At 34.8% G+C, this 16,067-nt stretch overlaps 1 protein-coding gene and 1 pseudogene across 1 annotated transcript; both read right to left on the reverse strand.

Moving 5' to 3' along the window:
- Positions 1–2,653: 2,653 nt before the first annotated feature.
- LOC130738454 (ATP-dependent Clp protease ATP-binding subunit CLPT1, chloroplastic-like) lies at positions 2,654–6,812 on the reverse strand. The gene is made up of 6 exons (XM_057590433.1): positions 6,524–6,812; positions 6,364–6,399; positions 6,170–6,279; positions 3,850–4,029; positions 3,217–3,344; positions 2,654–3,139 (listed from the first exon to the last, which is right to left on the reverse strand). The coding sequence occupies exons 1-6, from the start codon at positions 6,796–6,798 to the stop codon at positions 3,098–3,100; spliced, it is 771 nt and encodes a 256-aa protein (XP_057446416.1). The 5' UTR covers positions 6,799–6,812; the 3' UTR covers positions 2,654–3,097.
- Positions 6,813–13,195: 6,383 nt separating this feature from the next.
- On the reverse strand, positions 13,196–14,177 carry LOC130735468 (aldehyde dehydrogenase family 2 member C4-like; annotated as a pseudogene).
- Positions 14,178–16,067: the final 1,890 nt, after the last annotated feature.

A 16,067-nucleotide genomic window follows, 5' to 3' on the forward strand; every position in this document is an offset into this window, starting at 1 on the left:
GTATCTATGCCTAAATCTCATAATGAATAATGTTTAGTTGACAATTTAAATCCACCTCTACCTTGTGTGGTAAAGAAGAAATGAGAAAAAAATGAGTGATATGATTGGTGATGTGATAAGAAATGTAGAGAGAGATAGAAAGAAAAATGTGTGGAAATGAGATGGAAGAGAAAGTGGGCTAAGGGAGGGAATTCTCATAGTTGGAGTCTTGTCCCATGAAAGGAAATTTCTATGCCTAAATCTCTTGGGAGTCTTGGATTGAGGAGCATGCGGTTTAATAATATTGTCATATTGGGAAGACTTGTTGAAAGCCTGATTCATGATAAGGTTAAGTTGTGGGTGCAAGTTCTTTCCGAAAAATACATGAAACAGGATTCGGTCTTGGGAGGTTCTTATAAGAGTGGTGATTCGTGTATATGGAGGCGCATTATTTATGCAAAAAACTATCTAGCCAACGGCTACAAGCCACATTTGGGAGATGGAAATTCCTCACTTTGGTATGATAATTGGTTAGGGACTGGGAGGCTTTGTGATCGTGTGCCCTTTGTGAACATCACGGATACCGAGCTTAATGTGGCGGACCTATGGAGAAGGGGGGGTTGGAAACCCGAATGGAGAGGACTCGATTCGATGGGTGGAGTCACCAAATGGTCTTTACACTACCAGTTCTACATATGTGTTTATTGCAAGTACATATATAGTTTTTCCAGGATATTGGAAGCAGAGTGGGCGTACGAAGGTCCCATAAAAAATCAGGTTTTCCTTATGGTTAATCGCCAAGGAGGCTCTCCCCACCAACACGAAGAGATTCAACAATCATTTAAGTTCTTCCTCACGTTGCAGTAGATGTAATGCAAAGAAGAAGGACGTAGACCACGTCTTTCGCCATTGCCCAGACTCTTAGAGCATTTAGTTGTAGTTTGTAATGCTTCTCCCACCTCTTCGAGAGCATGTGGTATTCAACAGCTGGTTATTGTCCCTTGTTATGCAGCAGACAGATGTGCTTCGCTTTGTTGTCCTTTGGTGGGTATGAAGATGGAGAAATGAAGTTGTGTTCGACGACAGCCCCTTGTCACGAAACTCCGTCCTCTTGAATGTCATTATTGACGGTGCGAACTGGCATAGATGGCCAAGACCCTCGACCGGAGCACAAAGTGGCAGCAATACAGATGAGCAGATTGGTGCGTCGTCGAGTGGTGATGGGCATATTTTGTAGGCGATGGATGGAAGTTGGAACGTGGTAACTTAGAGGATGGGCACGAGGGCTCTTCTTCGAGACCAACATGGCAACTGGTTATCAGGCATGTCGACGGATTTTGACCATGGGAATGCATTCCTTGCGAAGATTTTAGCTGTGGAAGCTGAATTGAGCCATGCTTAGGACCTGGGGTTTAGAAATATTCATTGTGTCCCAAATTGTAGTCAGGTAGTGGATGTACTCACGAATATTCTAGGCAAGAGATACAATTGGTAGAGTGTGTGCTTTAATCGACAATGAGTGGATTGTGGTGTTTAACCATGTCCCAAGATAGAGGAATAATACAACTGACTGCTTAGCTCGCCAAGCATCACATGAGGGGATTTCACGATGTGTGTGGACAATTTCTCCGTCTAATGTCATTGTGTCCATGTATTTAGATGTGCTTCCGTAGTTTTTTCGTTTTTAGCTTTCCTCTTGTAACAAAAAAAACTAGCATTCAGGTTTTCTTTTAATAATGTAAACAAAACAAAAATATTAACAAAAAAAAATTAGAAAAACATTTTGCCAACTAGAGTGGGTTTTGACATTTAAGTAGAAGTGACACTGTGCTATTTTTTCAATTTCATTTCAAGTGTAAAACTACTTTTGAGTTGAGGAGAATTTTTTCCTACGACTTATGTGATGAATCTTTCACACTAATATTTGCCCCCATTTGATGTATGGGAGATGAATATGAAGAAGATGATAGTGATGAAGATGTTATAGATTTGGCATAGGGGAAAAGTCGATTAGTTAACATCATCCATCCCAACGCCCAACTCACATGTCAACACATTAAAAATTTGAATAATAAGCAAAAACTTTAGTATTTTTCGAATTATAGTGGAAATGACCAAAACTACAAGCGGTAATAAACATTTGAGACTCATACTATGATTTTTAAACTTTAGGTCTTAGGAACTTAGTTTCCATATTCGCATAAAGTGAATAACCAAAAGTGCAGTAGAGCCTAATTTCTAAATAAAACTAAATATGTTATTTGGTTATTCAAATTTGAACAAAAATAACTAGGATAGCAATTAAACTTAGATTTAGGTGCGTTTGGATAAACAACTTAATTAGGCACTTATGATAATAAGTAACTAGTTCATAAACACTCATTTATAAGCTAATTTATGAAACTTATTGAAAAGTTGAAATTAGGTTATGGTTACTAATCTAAATAACCTTTAAAAATAAGCTCATAACAATTTATATGTAAATCATAAGCTATTTTCATAATCTCTGACACACACTTGCATAAACGCTTTAGCTATAGGATAAACTCAAATAAGTTATTTCAAACGGGGCATTAGTTAGGGGCATTAGTTAGCGCATGTATGTTGTACCTTCCCGGATCCATAGGTCGAGTTGAAAAGACCTTTCAACCAACCTCATAGTACAATTCAAATATGCAAATACACATGAACAAATCAATTCTTTCTTGCATCTTAAGATCTTTTAAGGGTTCATTACATTTAATTTTATGATGAAAAGGCTCAGATGTAAGGAAAAGTGGTACAGATAAATCTCAAATTCTAGAAGGGGAATAACATTACAAGGGGAAGATTAAGCAACTTGAGACTGTAATTCCACCATCACACCCTGTTAAAAGATTTGACTTGAACAAAACTTGTATAAAAAGAATAAGAACGCATCATCCCCAATTGGAAATTAGTGTACAACATATTTGACATAGAAGTCTGAAGGACATCAATGCTTGCAGGCGGCACTTGTTGATAAAATTAGGGAAGAGCATTTTTTTTTTGGAACTAAGAGCATTGTTAATTTCCCCTAGAGGAACTTGCAACACCAAGGGTCAATAGCTATCAATCAACCTTTGTCGAAAAATATCTTCTATGCTGTTCTCCTGTAACTCAAGTCAATATCTCCATCAACCTGCAAGAAATGAAAACCATATTTCAATTCACATTGAGCATTCATCAGCAAATACAGTAGAAGAACTTGAGACTTACTGATTTTGCAAGTTCTTTGGCTTTTTCATCATTGAAACCTAGACCGGCCAAGATCTGTTGACCTGCTGATTCTTTTTGTGACCAAATTCCTAGAAGTAAATGAGCCACGTTTATTTCCCCTTCTCCACCTACATTTGACATCATAATTTTGGTAAATGCACAAGAAAAAACATTAAAAAAATAAAAGTATTATTAGGAAGCAAGTTAAAGATGAACATTGTAAGACTGCAACATCACGAGGTCAGAAAGCAAATACATCAGCATTGATACGCGTAGCTTAGTACTCGAGTATACAGTGGACAAGCCAGGAGCTTAGAAGTTATAGAACAAATAATGCAGGATGCATATCATGATACTTTCACATTACCAATTTTAACCCTTAATTAACCCTTGATACTTTCGTCATGAAATAACTTTTCATACTTCAGCCCCTTTCTAACAGAAGAGGCACAAAACAAGACAACAGGAACCTTCACTTTTATATTTGACCTTGCAAGCTTACCAAGAGATCTCATTTCATGCATCAAGTAAATTAACTGGCACAACCTTTGAAAATGGGATATTACAAACTGAATGGTGAATCTAGCGGATCACAAAAAGGCATAGACATGTCATCATGGAAACTATACATACCTGACTTTAATTTCTCATCAATTGCCCAATCAAGGGCTTTCCGAGCGGGTTCAGTCAAAGGAGGATGTTCTGGACTGAAGAAATACATGTCAGATTTCCCAAGTAGCTCTACCGTTTCATCACGTACTTTGAAAAGAGTAATTCCATTGGCTCTTAAGAATTTTGCAGCTTTACTTGTTCCTGCAAGGACAAAAAAAGACTAAGTGCTATATAAAAGGTACCCCAACCAGAATCCTAGGGAATAAACTCATTAAAATTCTTAATAAGACTTTATTCTGAAATATAAATGGCAGGATCTTGTCAACAAGATTTAAGAAGGACTTTATGGTAACTAGAAGAAACGAATAAAAAGAATAGAATGACACATTTAGTTTAGCTTACAGCGTCTAAAATTCACAGTAAAAAAGGAACCAATCATGGTCATGTACAGCACCCTTTCAAAACAGCACATATAATTCCTCAAAAGTAGAAAGAAAAGCTACAAGTAAATGACCATCTTGAATGACATTAAACTTGAGGATGCCTAGCTCATGATATATTATTGACCCATAACTCATTTGAAGGGATGAAACAAAAGGTAACATTTTCCTTTTTTCCCTCTTTCTCTGATCCACCTATCTACCATTTGAGAATAATGGGATACTTCTCAAATTTTGTCCAAAATGCATGTCTTTTCAGTGTGTCCAGAATATTACTCTTTCTATACCACATGATAGCCTAATTGGATATGTATCCCCAGGAAATTTTCAACCCTCGAGACAGCAGTCATCAATTTATAAAGATGATTAACCAGTGTCTACAACTCTCTATCAATAAAACAGGACACATGAATCCCAATGGTAATTGGAAGAGTACAAGTTATGGCAACCACAAATTCTCTAACTATAGGATCAATTACAATTAAACATTTCTGCTCAAAGTTACACCCATCAAAATTTTAAGGGTGCTGTTTAAAATCTTAGTTGGAAAGAATAACCAATTAGTATCTGCTGTGATGTGATTATGAAACAGTTATAGCATATCCAATCAAAATAGGAGAATACTTGCCACTAACAACAAGGAACCTTAACTATTGCTTTTCCATTCATTCGAAGATTGTCAGGTTTCTCTCTTTTCAAACACCATTAAACCAAGCACTGGAACCAGCTCTTTGATACAGAAGTGTTGCCACTTTCCAATCTATATCCAGATTTACCACTTCATGTACAAGTGCTGAATCTAATAAAATAAACACAACTGACCAGATTCAATTTCGTCCAAACTCGAGAACATCTTGATCCATATGGAAGGTTTGAAGTACAAAGTTGACCACCCATAATTTAGAGCATAACTGCACAATGTCGATCTTAATATAGAAATTTGGAAGTAAATTTTGCAAGGAAAACCAAGCAGGTGCTAGAAAACATTACAGAATTAACCTTTTACGCCCTTTCTTACATGCAAGCCATACATGCACACATTTAAATTGAAAATGAACTCATAATAAATGAAGCTAATTGAACCCATCAATATGCATTTCAATAATCAATTGATAGCAATCAAATAAGTCCAGTGCCTGACAAGCTTAACTTCAGGCAAATTGGCATTAAGCAAGCTATTACTGAAACTTAAAAAGAAGCGAACATGCCACCGAATTAGGCTTACATGATACTATAGTATATACACGTGCGTTTTTTCAAAGGATAGAAGCAATAAAAAGCTTTTTCTATGTTTTTGTTTTGTATGAACCAGATGTAACCTCCACTGGGGCCATCCTTTTGAGATGGATAGGAGAAGGATCATTATTGGCAGTAAAGCTCTCCCTACCAAGTACTTATTGCAGCTGTATACACAGGGACTCAAGCCAGAGACTTGTGCTTAAGGTAGAACAACACATGTTAGTTGATTCACACACTTGATTGATCGAAGTTTTTCTATGTTGTTTTCTTTCTCTTTTCCTAAAAAACCTTACAGATAAGTGTACCACCAAACGTACCACCAAACAGTGTATACACCTTGGGACATCCCTATTTTTCTCTGTATCTCTCTCTTCTGGTAACATCACATCACATATCACATCTATCACTTATCTCTCCTCTCTTCCAATCTCTCTCTGGTGGTCTACATCATTAGGTATACGCCAATCTTTATGGAAAATCTTATCTAATTATTATTATAGAAAAAATTAAACTTGTTCTGTAATTAGAAGAACAATTTCCTTAAATAAACTGACACACACACACACAAAAACAAATGACAGGAGCTAGAAGCGCTTGTTTCATGGCCAAAAACAATGCATTTTGCTACCACTGAAACTGAAAAGACACCAATTGCAACAAACCTTCAACTAAAATCCCCATGAGAAGTGCCTCAGTTCCTGTGGTAGGATACTTGAGCTTCCTCGCTTCCAATTCCCCCATTGCAAACGACTTTATCGACCTCGCCGACCACCTAAACCAAACAAACAACCATCAAACACACTCATACACAACCCAATTAACCCATACACATAAACAACAAGAACAACGAACTCACTTTGGAACTTTCTCAGGTGCATCCGGTTGAGGTTTCCTGCAAAAACACGAAAAACAAAAAGGTTGAAACTTTAAGCAATTTGAGGCGACCCAGAAGAAAATTCGAGAGACCCATCACCGTTTGAGGGTTTTCAAACGCAGTGGCGGCGAGAAAAACTTACGGGGTGGGGAGGCTAAACGACACCGTTGCTGAGGTTGCGCGGCAATTGGTGTTGAGATGAAGGGAACGAGAGGAGGCGGGGCGGTGGAGGGTGATTCTGGTTCCGAAGAGAGAGGTGAGAGGGAGTGTGCAAGAGTGGTGGTGGTGGTTGGGGTTTGAATGGGGAGAGATTGTGGTGAGAGAAGAGAAGGTGGGAATGGAAGCCATTGGAGTGAAGAGGGAGGTTTTGTGAGGTGGGTTTGGATGAATGGGGAGTGGGCAACAATAGGCTTTCATCTTCAAGCAAGGGAAAGAAAGAAAGAGACTGTTGAGTACTGAGAGAGAATTACACAAACTCTACTTTGGAACTAAGGTGAATTGTGAATGCCTATATTTTACAGCAGTAATTGTCTATGAAGTGGTTAACCACAATTTTTAAGCACTTTATTTTTAGGCTAAAACTAGTATTTTTTACCCGTGCGATGCACGGGGGATATTCATTTTTGTTTATTATGTGTATTTTTAAGATTTGTGTGTTATTTTTTAAAAAATATTATTGGTATTAAAAGAATAAATGTTTATTATATCATAAATTTTTAAGTTTTATTTTGTGATAAATGTGTTTGTTTTTATAAATGGTACATTTTTTTTTTGAAATGTTTATAAATGGTACATTGTTCTAAAGTCTTTTTGGCGATGAATGTGTTTGTTTTTGTCTTGTAGAAGCAAAATTATTAATTTATTTGTGGTTTTCATCATTATTGACAGCCTGTAATTTTTTAAAATGTTATTTTTTATACTTATTAAAAGAAAGTTTAAAATAAAAAGAATAAAATTAATTTTAGATATAAAAAAACATAAACTTGAAAGTTTTTTTTTTTTTTGCTGATGAATGTGTTTGATTTTTTTAGAAGTACAATAATTATATTTATTTGAGTTTTTTTTTGTACATCGAAAAGATAAATTGCACCCGCCAAGAATTGATCTCTGGATCTCCCCACCCCAACTCATATGTCCCCTAGCTCTTCTTATTTTAGTTTATTTGTTTGTCTAAATGTTTGCATTCTTTAATTTTTTAATATAAAATATTAATAGTTTATTTAGAAGTTGAAGACTTAAAGTAACATATATAAGCTTATAAAAGTCATTGAGTATATTATCATATATATTTTTTCCCATTGCCAGTTGAGATTAAAATTGGGAATTATGTTTTTCCTTATTTGTTTGTCACAAATAAGCATTTTTAATATTATACATTCCTTTTAAATTTAATTTTTCTTCTTAAGATATTTTCTATATCACCTTTTTATTAAAATACTTACCATATTTATTTATTAAATAATTACTTTAACCTCACAAAAATTTGTTAAATGTTTTCCTTAGAATGAGTAAAAAAAAAACATTTCCAAAAGGTAACATCTTTTTTATCTCAATGACACCAAAGATAGAGAGATTATTTGTTGTATCCAACAACAGATAACCATGAGGTCTAAAGATAATTAATAATTATAGAACTAAATATAAACTTCAATTAATTCACACATACGTAAATTACTAACTCCAACTATTCTTATAAATGATTTAGAACTTATTTTTAGAGAAACCAAATACACCTAATTATCATAATCACTCAACATCACAAATGACGCAAGCTTTAATCTCCCTCACATTAATCCTCTCTTTTTCCACCTTACATTCAACCACAACATCATGAAAAAATAGGATCAAGAATCATGATTAATATAATGATGAATATCATGTCATTGCCAAAGTATTTTTTTTCATTCCTGGATGCCTCAGTCATTTAATAACTCACCCTCCACATATAAGAGAGTTAAAAGAATATGTAATTATCAACATGAGACTTGAAAATGGCCAAATTAAAAAAAAAAACATTCCTGGATGCCTCAGTCATTTAATAACTCACCCTTCACATATAAGAGAGTTGAAAGAATATGTAATTATCAACATGAGACTTGAAAATGGCCAAATTTAAAAAAAAAACCAAAATTATTAATATATAATATCCAAGTATCAAACAACTTACAAAGCATGTTTTGTATTAAAATCGCATGACCCGCAAGTCTCTCCAATCTGCTACCTCAGACTGCGTCTGAATAACGATTAAAATTCAAGGGAGACCAAAAAATAAATTTGTTAATATTAAATAATTCAGAATATGACCTTGGAGCTGGAAGAACAGGTGAACACATAGCAGTGCTCGAGTTCGTAGCTCCTTGAAAAATGGAGGAGTATCCTATAGATTCATTTGGGAAGCTTGTAGATGCTCATTCCAAAGGCAATCCAAATTTGCACATGATTCAGTATAATTCTTAATAGAAAGATGACAACAAAAATTGAATAAGCATAAAAAATGACACCAAAATGATAACCGTTGATGCAATTCCAAGTTATCATCAATAGACTGATAAGCCATTCCAGGATCACTATTAGCATGGCCATTAGCATGCCTCGAGCTTTCACAAAGTACATCATCCATAGCTACGCCATCTAAAGGCCAATTAGTAACTTTAGGTTACCAAGGAAAAACAGTAGTCACAGCTTGAAAAGAGATACATTTTAATAGAATCAACAACCTTACTTCTAATATTATAATATTAGAACCTGTTGGACTTCTTCAGCTTGAATCCTTTATAATTTCCGGTCCCAAGAAAATCATAAATTAATAATTCATAGAAACTGAAAAAAATATATTACACTCTATTGAAATATGATTCAATAGTTGTTTGTTTTCCTTTAAAGTTCAAGTCTATTTGGAACTCATTTCTAACTTTTCTTATTGCATCCAATAGCTCAGGTGTTGTATTTTTTGTATTGTATCATAAAGTTGCCTTTTTGTTTGGTATGTATAATATAATTACTTAAAAACTCTTTAAATTAATAATTATTAATTTATCGATAAATTAATAACTCTCTAAATTAATAAATTTCTCCGGTCCTGACATTATTAATTTAAAGAGTTTCTACTGTACTTTGCAAACTACTTTTCTTTTTCTCTGCCCTGACCATTCATCTTGTATCCAGCGAAGATAATTGCAAAATTTAAGAACAAAGAAGCTAAGCAGATAAAGGCAAGGATGAAACTTGTCTTCCCCATGGTATGAGGTGAATTTTAATTCGATATGCATTTTTTTCAAATCGAAGTTGTTGATAGAAGGCTCCATAAATCTCAAGTGACCTATCTAAAATTCAAATGTCAATGTGTAAAGCTAGATAAACCAACACCTGGAATAATGAAAAACCTCATCATTTATTTGCATAAATTAAGAGGCTTCCACCATAAAGAAGATGGCTGCATTAGAAATAAAGCAGTTTACTTGGTCACATGGAGTAATACAGTTTCACAATTCAATCACTGACAACTAACTTCTGCAAGCACACAAAAGTAAAATGAGAGATGTTTCCAGAGACATGCTCAAATTCCAGGGGAGAGATTCTTTCACAGCTGATATATCTTAGGTAGGGATGGCAACGGGTAGGATCGGGCACGGGTTTTACAATTACCAAACCCAAACCAAATCCCAGAACTCAAACCCATACACAAATCCTTATGGGCGATAAAATAAAATCCATGCCCAAACCCATTGGGTTTCGGATTTACCCGAAACCCAAACCCAAATCCATTGCTTACGTGAAATAACAACTCATCCCATAACTTGATCCAGAACCTACTTTATAAAAAAAAGGTGAAATTCATAGAAAGGAAAAAAAAATACTATTCATCACCCTCATCCATCACCAAAGTGAGACAAAAATAGTTTAGAGTTTACTTTCTCAAACATACAGAAGTGCAATTAATCATCAAATACTAAGAACAAAGTTAATAAATATATATGTATGAGGTATTTTTTTTGTAATTTTATGTTTTGGGTACCTATGGGTTTGGGTTTGGGTTCGGGCGGGTTTGGGCACGGATTTAACTAATACCAAACCCAAACCCATAAACTGCTACAGTAACAGGCAAAACCCAAACCCAAACCCAAATCTAGTCAATTCGGGTTTTGTCCGTCAAATCGGATCGGGTTCGGGCGGGTACCCATGGGTTTGGGTAAAATTGCCATCCCTAATCTTAGGGAATCAAGAGGGGGATATGCTCAATGAGAGATTCTTTCACAGCTTGTATGCCTTAGAGAAAGTCTCAGGAGGGGGATAAGCTGAAACATTATATCAAAATAGAAAGTAGTGAGCAAAGTAAAAGCATTCTTATTTGTCCTTCCACTGCACGAAAGCCCCATTTAACAACCTAACTTCTATAATTTAAGTCGACAAACAAAAGAAGATCAATATCGAGAAATAAAAAGCGTATGAATATCAAATTCCAGTAAAAGACTGTAAGCGACTAAGCGGATAGATACATTTTCTTGTTAAAATTAAGTTATGGCATAACAGTACTATGTGGTATAAGCCTAAGAGAAAAAGAAACCATTCAAAAAGAGCAAAGGAATTATAACATAAAATGGTACGGTAAAGTGGTAGTCTTCTCCCCATCTCTATAGCTTTCCGTCTCCTTTTCTCTATCTGTATGCTTCTCTTTCTCTCTTTCCTTTGCCTTATGCCTATCCCTATAATTCAACTAAACCAACACCTGAATTTGAGCAAATACTACTAATTACATAGAAACAAAACCATATCGCACATTGCAAAAAAATTAATGAGCCAAGCTAAAGCAACAACTCCGTCATACCTAACCTCCTCATCTCTCTTTTCAGGGCAGTCAACTTTATCATCAACATTACTCAATTCATGATCTTCCTCATGGGTCTTTCTACTTACTTTATCTCTTGACCTTTCTTTATCTCGATCTATCTCCCTCTCCTTCTCTCTATTTTTATCTTTCCCCTTGTCGTTCTCCTCATCTTTATAGTTTTCCCTCTCCTTTTTACTGAATAAAAATAATGCAGAAATAAGAGAAAACCATCACAGCTGACACACACACATTCCCCTCTTATCCTAAGCCACCAATTTACTCCCAGAATTATGTTTTGCTACTATACTTATTGCACAATTGCCTTCTCCAATACCTTGCTGCCATGATAACATTCTGTTACACCATCCACTACCATTCTCTTCTTACAATTTGCACCATTCCTATTTCTCCTCTCATAAACATGTATATCCCCACCTCAGATGTGATAACAATTAACTATTTAATCAAGTAAACCCCTTCAAAAGAATAAACACCTACCAAGTGAACTTTGAAAGCGGTATCTGCATGTGTTACTGCTTCCTCCAGCTTAGTTTTCTCTGGGTTGGTGGTGAATCTTGGTCAAAAGATCCCATGATGTCTTTTTGTTGATTCCCAGTTGCAGGATTTTCTGATTCTCCATATAGGCCCTCCTCATTTTTGGCAATCTTATTGAGGGTTGGATCAAAAGCAAAACTATTATCCAGCACATTAGAAGCAACAACTGCTTCACTTTTACTAAGAGGCTTCTACACAAAATTATACTAAAAGTTAAAAGTTTCACCAAGCGAAATCTCATATTAAAATACATTCATTCACCGCGTTTGGGGCTTCTTCTTGTTGGATGTGACCTAGGTCTTGGGCTTCATAACCAAAACAAATAATTAGCATTAAAACAATAATATAAAATGGAAATCAAAATCAAAATCGATGAATCTAATACCTCCTTTTTGAAAGGCTCTTCCTTTTCAGATAATATCAAATCAATGTGTCAGGGACCGGAAATTAAATCTCAACCTTCAATAGAACACCATCTGGATCCCGAGATACATAACCAAAACAAAGAATTAGCATGAAAACAATAGAATGGAAATCAAAATAACAAAAAGATGAGTTTGATATCAGTACTAACCAAATCAAAATTGAGTTTGTTATACTGTGACTAATGTCTATATTTTTTAGAAGACAATCATCTCCTTTAATATAACTTATTTATTAGATATCTTTGTGAGTCTGATTAAAACATTAAAGTGACTCATACCTCAAGGGACTTGAGAAATTCCATTGCCTGCAAATACAACATTAAAGTAAGTTCAATGAACGGATCCAATTTGAATGCATCACCAAGCTGGCTTACAATCTCACCTCTTTTGGGTGTCGGAATCTGCAAGAACATTATATGAGTGAAGAGAATCCTCACTCAAGATTGGTAAAAATAAAAAAGGCCCCTCTTTTTAATCACATCTAAATTATGAAGAGGTTTAAAAAACTGAAAAGAGTGATGATGCTACTTTGCCAAAGGAAAAATATTGTCATATGTAAGAATGTTACTCCAAGCCATCTAATAGCCAAGCAGCACCTTTCTTACCAACTGCTACGTCAGCCACCAACCTCTTTCCCATGGAATTCATAATCAATACTTAACACCTCAATTAAATATATTTAATAGACATAAAGCTAATGATTAGTGGTTACATAACTAATGCTCTTCAATGTATAATAACTCATGCCCATTCATTTTGTAACTGTGAAACCTTTATTTTCTAATTAAAAGCAAATTTATTTCTAATAGTAACACCCATTTAAGTGGTTAAATAGAGTGTCAAAACAGTAGCCACAACGATTAAATAACAATACAAATTTTAACGGAAAAAGAGAAACAAAAGCTGATTTTCTTAATTCTTTAAGCTACACGTAATTATGAGGCTCTAAAAACACCCGAAGCATTCCTAGGGTCCAATGACTTCCAAGTATAACCATGAATTACAGCAGTCATCCTCATCTGGGAATTTTGAGCACCAAGTTGTATAAAATTGATTCATAGTGTAGAAAAAAGAATCTCAATAAGGTAAACAAAAAGGATTTCAACTCAAGATACCATTAAATGTTTCTTTATCATTGAAGCTCAAGGACAACCAATTTATACAGATACCTTAAGCCAATGGGACAAAAAACTTTTGACTAATAACCTCATTGCAACTGGCAGGCCTGTAAATTTCTAGAGAAAAGCACAACAAAAACACATTAGCTCCTATGTAACTCAAAGGTGATGCACGGGGATATTAACCAAAGAAAATCAACAACAGAGAAAGATGCGGACCTTTCGGAATAACACAATGTTGAGTAGCAGATTTGGAGCAAGAATGGTCTCCACAAACGCCTAAGTGAGAAAAGGAGTCAGAAGGTGCCTGTTAAGAACAAACTAAGGTTATCAAATAAACATGTGCTAACAATGGAAACCAATGAAAAATCCATATTATTACCCTCAAATCGTTATAAGATCGCACTATGATGGAGCCAGATACACCAACAACACAGAAGATGTTGATTTAAAGCCAAGAAGGATTGTAAATAAGTATTACAACTTACAACAGATTTAACTTGCAAGTACTTGTAGAGAGCTTCCATTCCAAAATCCCTCCCAAAGGCAAAATAACAATTGATCCAAATAATGCCCGCGTGAATCGACTTGACACAGTGTTTGCTATGTCTAGGCTCTTGGTCACAATGCATGCTGTTAAGCCATATTTGGTGTTATTAGCACTTTTAATTGCTCCTTGAATGGTCATGTTGTTCACACACACACACATATATATATCACACTCAAATTTAGTATCCATTAACAGCTGCATATTTATCTGATAGAGAAAGAATGGTAGGATGACATGAAAAAACTAATTATAAAAGTATTAACTTACTTAAATTTCATCAGTGCCATCACAGGACAAAATATTTCATCTGCAATAGGCATGTCCTCCTAACAAAATTGTTAAGAATTCAAAGGAAAAAGACAACATGATGGTAAGATATCAAATTGCCTAGAAGAAACCCGCATGGAAAAAAGAAAAACACAAATGCATGAAACATTCATTCAATTCTAACCCCAAAAATGCGAGCATGGGCGGCAATTCAGATGAATGGAAGTCCTTCAAATTCGGTATCTACAAAGCAGAACTGTAGGAAACCCAAAATTGAAAGAGAAGATTAGACCCTCAATTACATAGTAAGGTCGGTGCCGCGTGAATGCTCCTCTCCAGCGTGGGTTGGTCTGCTGCAGAATTCATGGACGATGCCAATTGAAGTTAACAAAAAAGTAATAAATCCAAGCATTGATAAACATACCCAGAAATATAAATGAAAGAAAGACCAACAAAACCAAATGTTGAAGAAAATAATATAATCAAAGGCATGAGGAAAACCATGTTAAGAGAGAAAGAACAACCAACTAAAGTTGCGCATCGAGCCCTTCATTTGAGTTATCCGGATGCTAACGGCAGAGCCAGGGAGGAGATGTAGAGGTCCTCTGTGACCTCAGCGTGAGGAACAACAAATTGGGGTTTTAACTGAAGAGAGACCTAATCTGAGCGGCCACAGATGCAAAGAGGAATGAATCGGCAAAACGTATGGAATGAAACGGAATAACGGAAGTGTGATGAACCTGGGGATTTAGAAACCCCCCTATAAAGGGGAAAATCTTGCCTTGATTCACCATCTAAATTTCAATGCGTGTCGGTGTCTGTGTGGGAGATTGTTATAAATAATTGGCTACCTCTCCACTAAGATGAAACCGCTAGTTTGAAAGAATCCAGAAGGCCAAAACTTAACGCACAATGTAGATGAAACTGCAAACATTTGAAACGCCCCATAAGGATACAGAAGGCCAGCATCCAATGGCCAAGATTTCATCATGAATAATTAAATCAAATTTACTTAATTACCCATGCTTAAATTATCACTCATGTGCAATGAATAACTGAGTTACTAAATTGCCCTCAAGGCTGCAAAAACTTTGCTTTTATATAGATTATAGAAGCCGTTTTCCCCCTTATGTTTCAAGGTTTTGCAAAAGGTGTCTTTACTCTTTTTTTTTTTGTCCAGTCCAAGTAAAAACAACCTATTTACCGGTTGAGCTATGCAATCAATTAGTAATATAACGAGCAAAATTTTATTTATATCATATTAATCTAATTAATACCTAAATCTAATCTAAAAGGGTGAAAGCAAGAATGAGACTATTGTTGCCCAGATTACACAATTAGAATGTGGAAAGAAAGAAAGAGACTATTGAGTATTGAGTGAGAATTACACAGACTCAACTTTGGAACTAGTGTGAATTGTGAATCCTATATTTTACAGCAGTAACTATTCATGAAGTAAATTTCAAAAAAAAAAACTATTTATGAAGTATTTCAATGTATAAATTTAACTTTAAATATATAAATTTCCCTTCCTTTGAAACCAAAAATATTATATATAAATATAACTTTAATATTTATTAAAGCCATAATATACTATTCCAATTTCAAATTGAATAGTTATCTTCAAATTAAATAGTTGAAAATTTTGCACTCTAATATATTTACATAAAATTTTAGTTACTTATTTAAATTTAAAATATAAGTTACATTTAAAATTTGTTAAAAAATTATATTTTAATAATTAAAAAATATTGATGTACAAGCTAAGATGCTAATTCTCATACATTCAGCTGATTGTGATCTGACACGTTCCTTGCCTTTATATTCCTCTATTGTATTTATAATATATAAATTTTGAGCATGTGAGCGATTGAATGTCATTTCAACTACTTTTTTTGCCATATATAGTTCTTTACATCACCTCACCAAATATCCAACGTGTA

The sequence above is a fragment of the Lotus japonicus genome, chromosome 2, assembly GCF_012489685.1.
Source record: "Lotus japonicus ecotype B-129 chromosome 2, LjGifu_v1.2".
Taxonomy (NCBI): domain Eukaryota; kingdom Viridiplantae; phylum Streptophyta; class Magnoliopsida; order Fabales; family Fabaceae; genus Lotus; species Lotus japonicus.

Coding starts and splice junctions, on each gene's coding strand:
- LOC130738454 (XM_057590433.1), bottom strand. CDS start 6,798: ATGAAAGCCTATTGTTGCCCACTCCCCATTCATCCAAACCCACCTCAC. Junction 3,345..3,849: donor TGATGAGAAATTAAAGTCAG/GTATGTATAGTT, acceptor TGTCAAATGTAG/GTGGAGAAGGGGAAATAAAC. Junction 3,140..3,216: donor CCAAAGAACTTGCAAAATCA/GTAAGTCTCAAG, acceptor CATTTCTTGCAG/GTTGATGGAGATATTGACTT.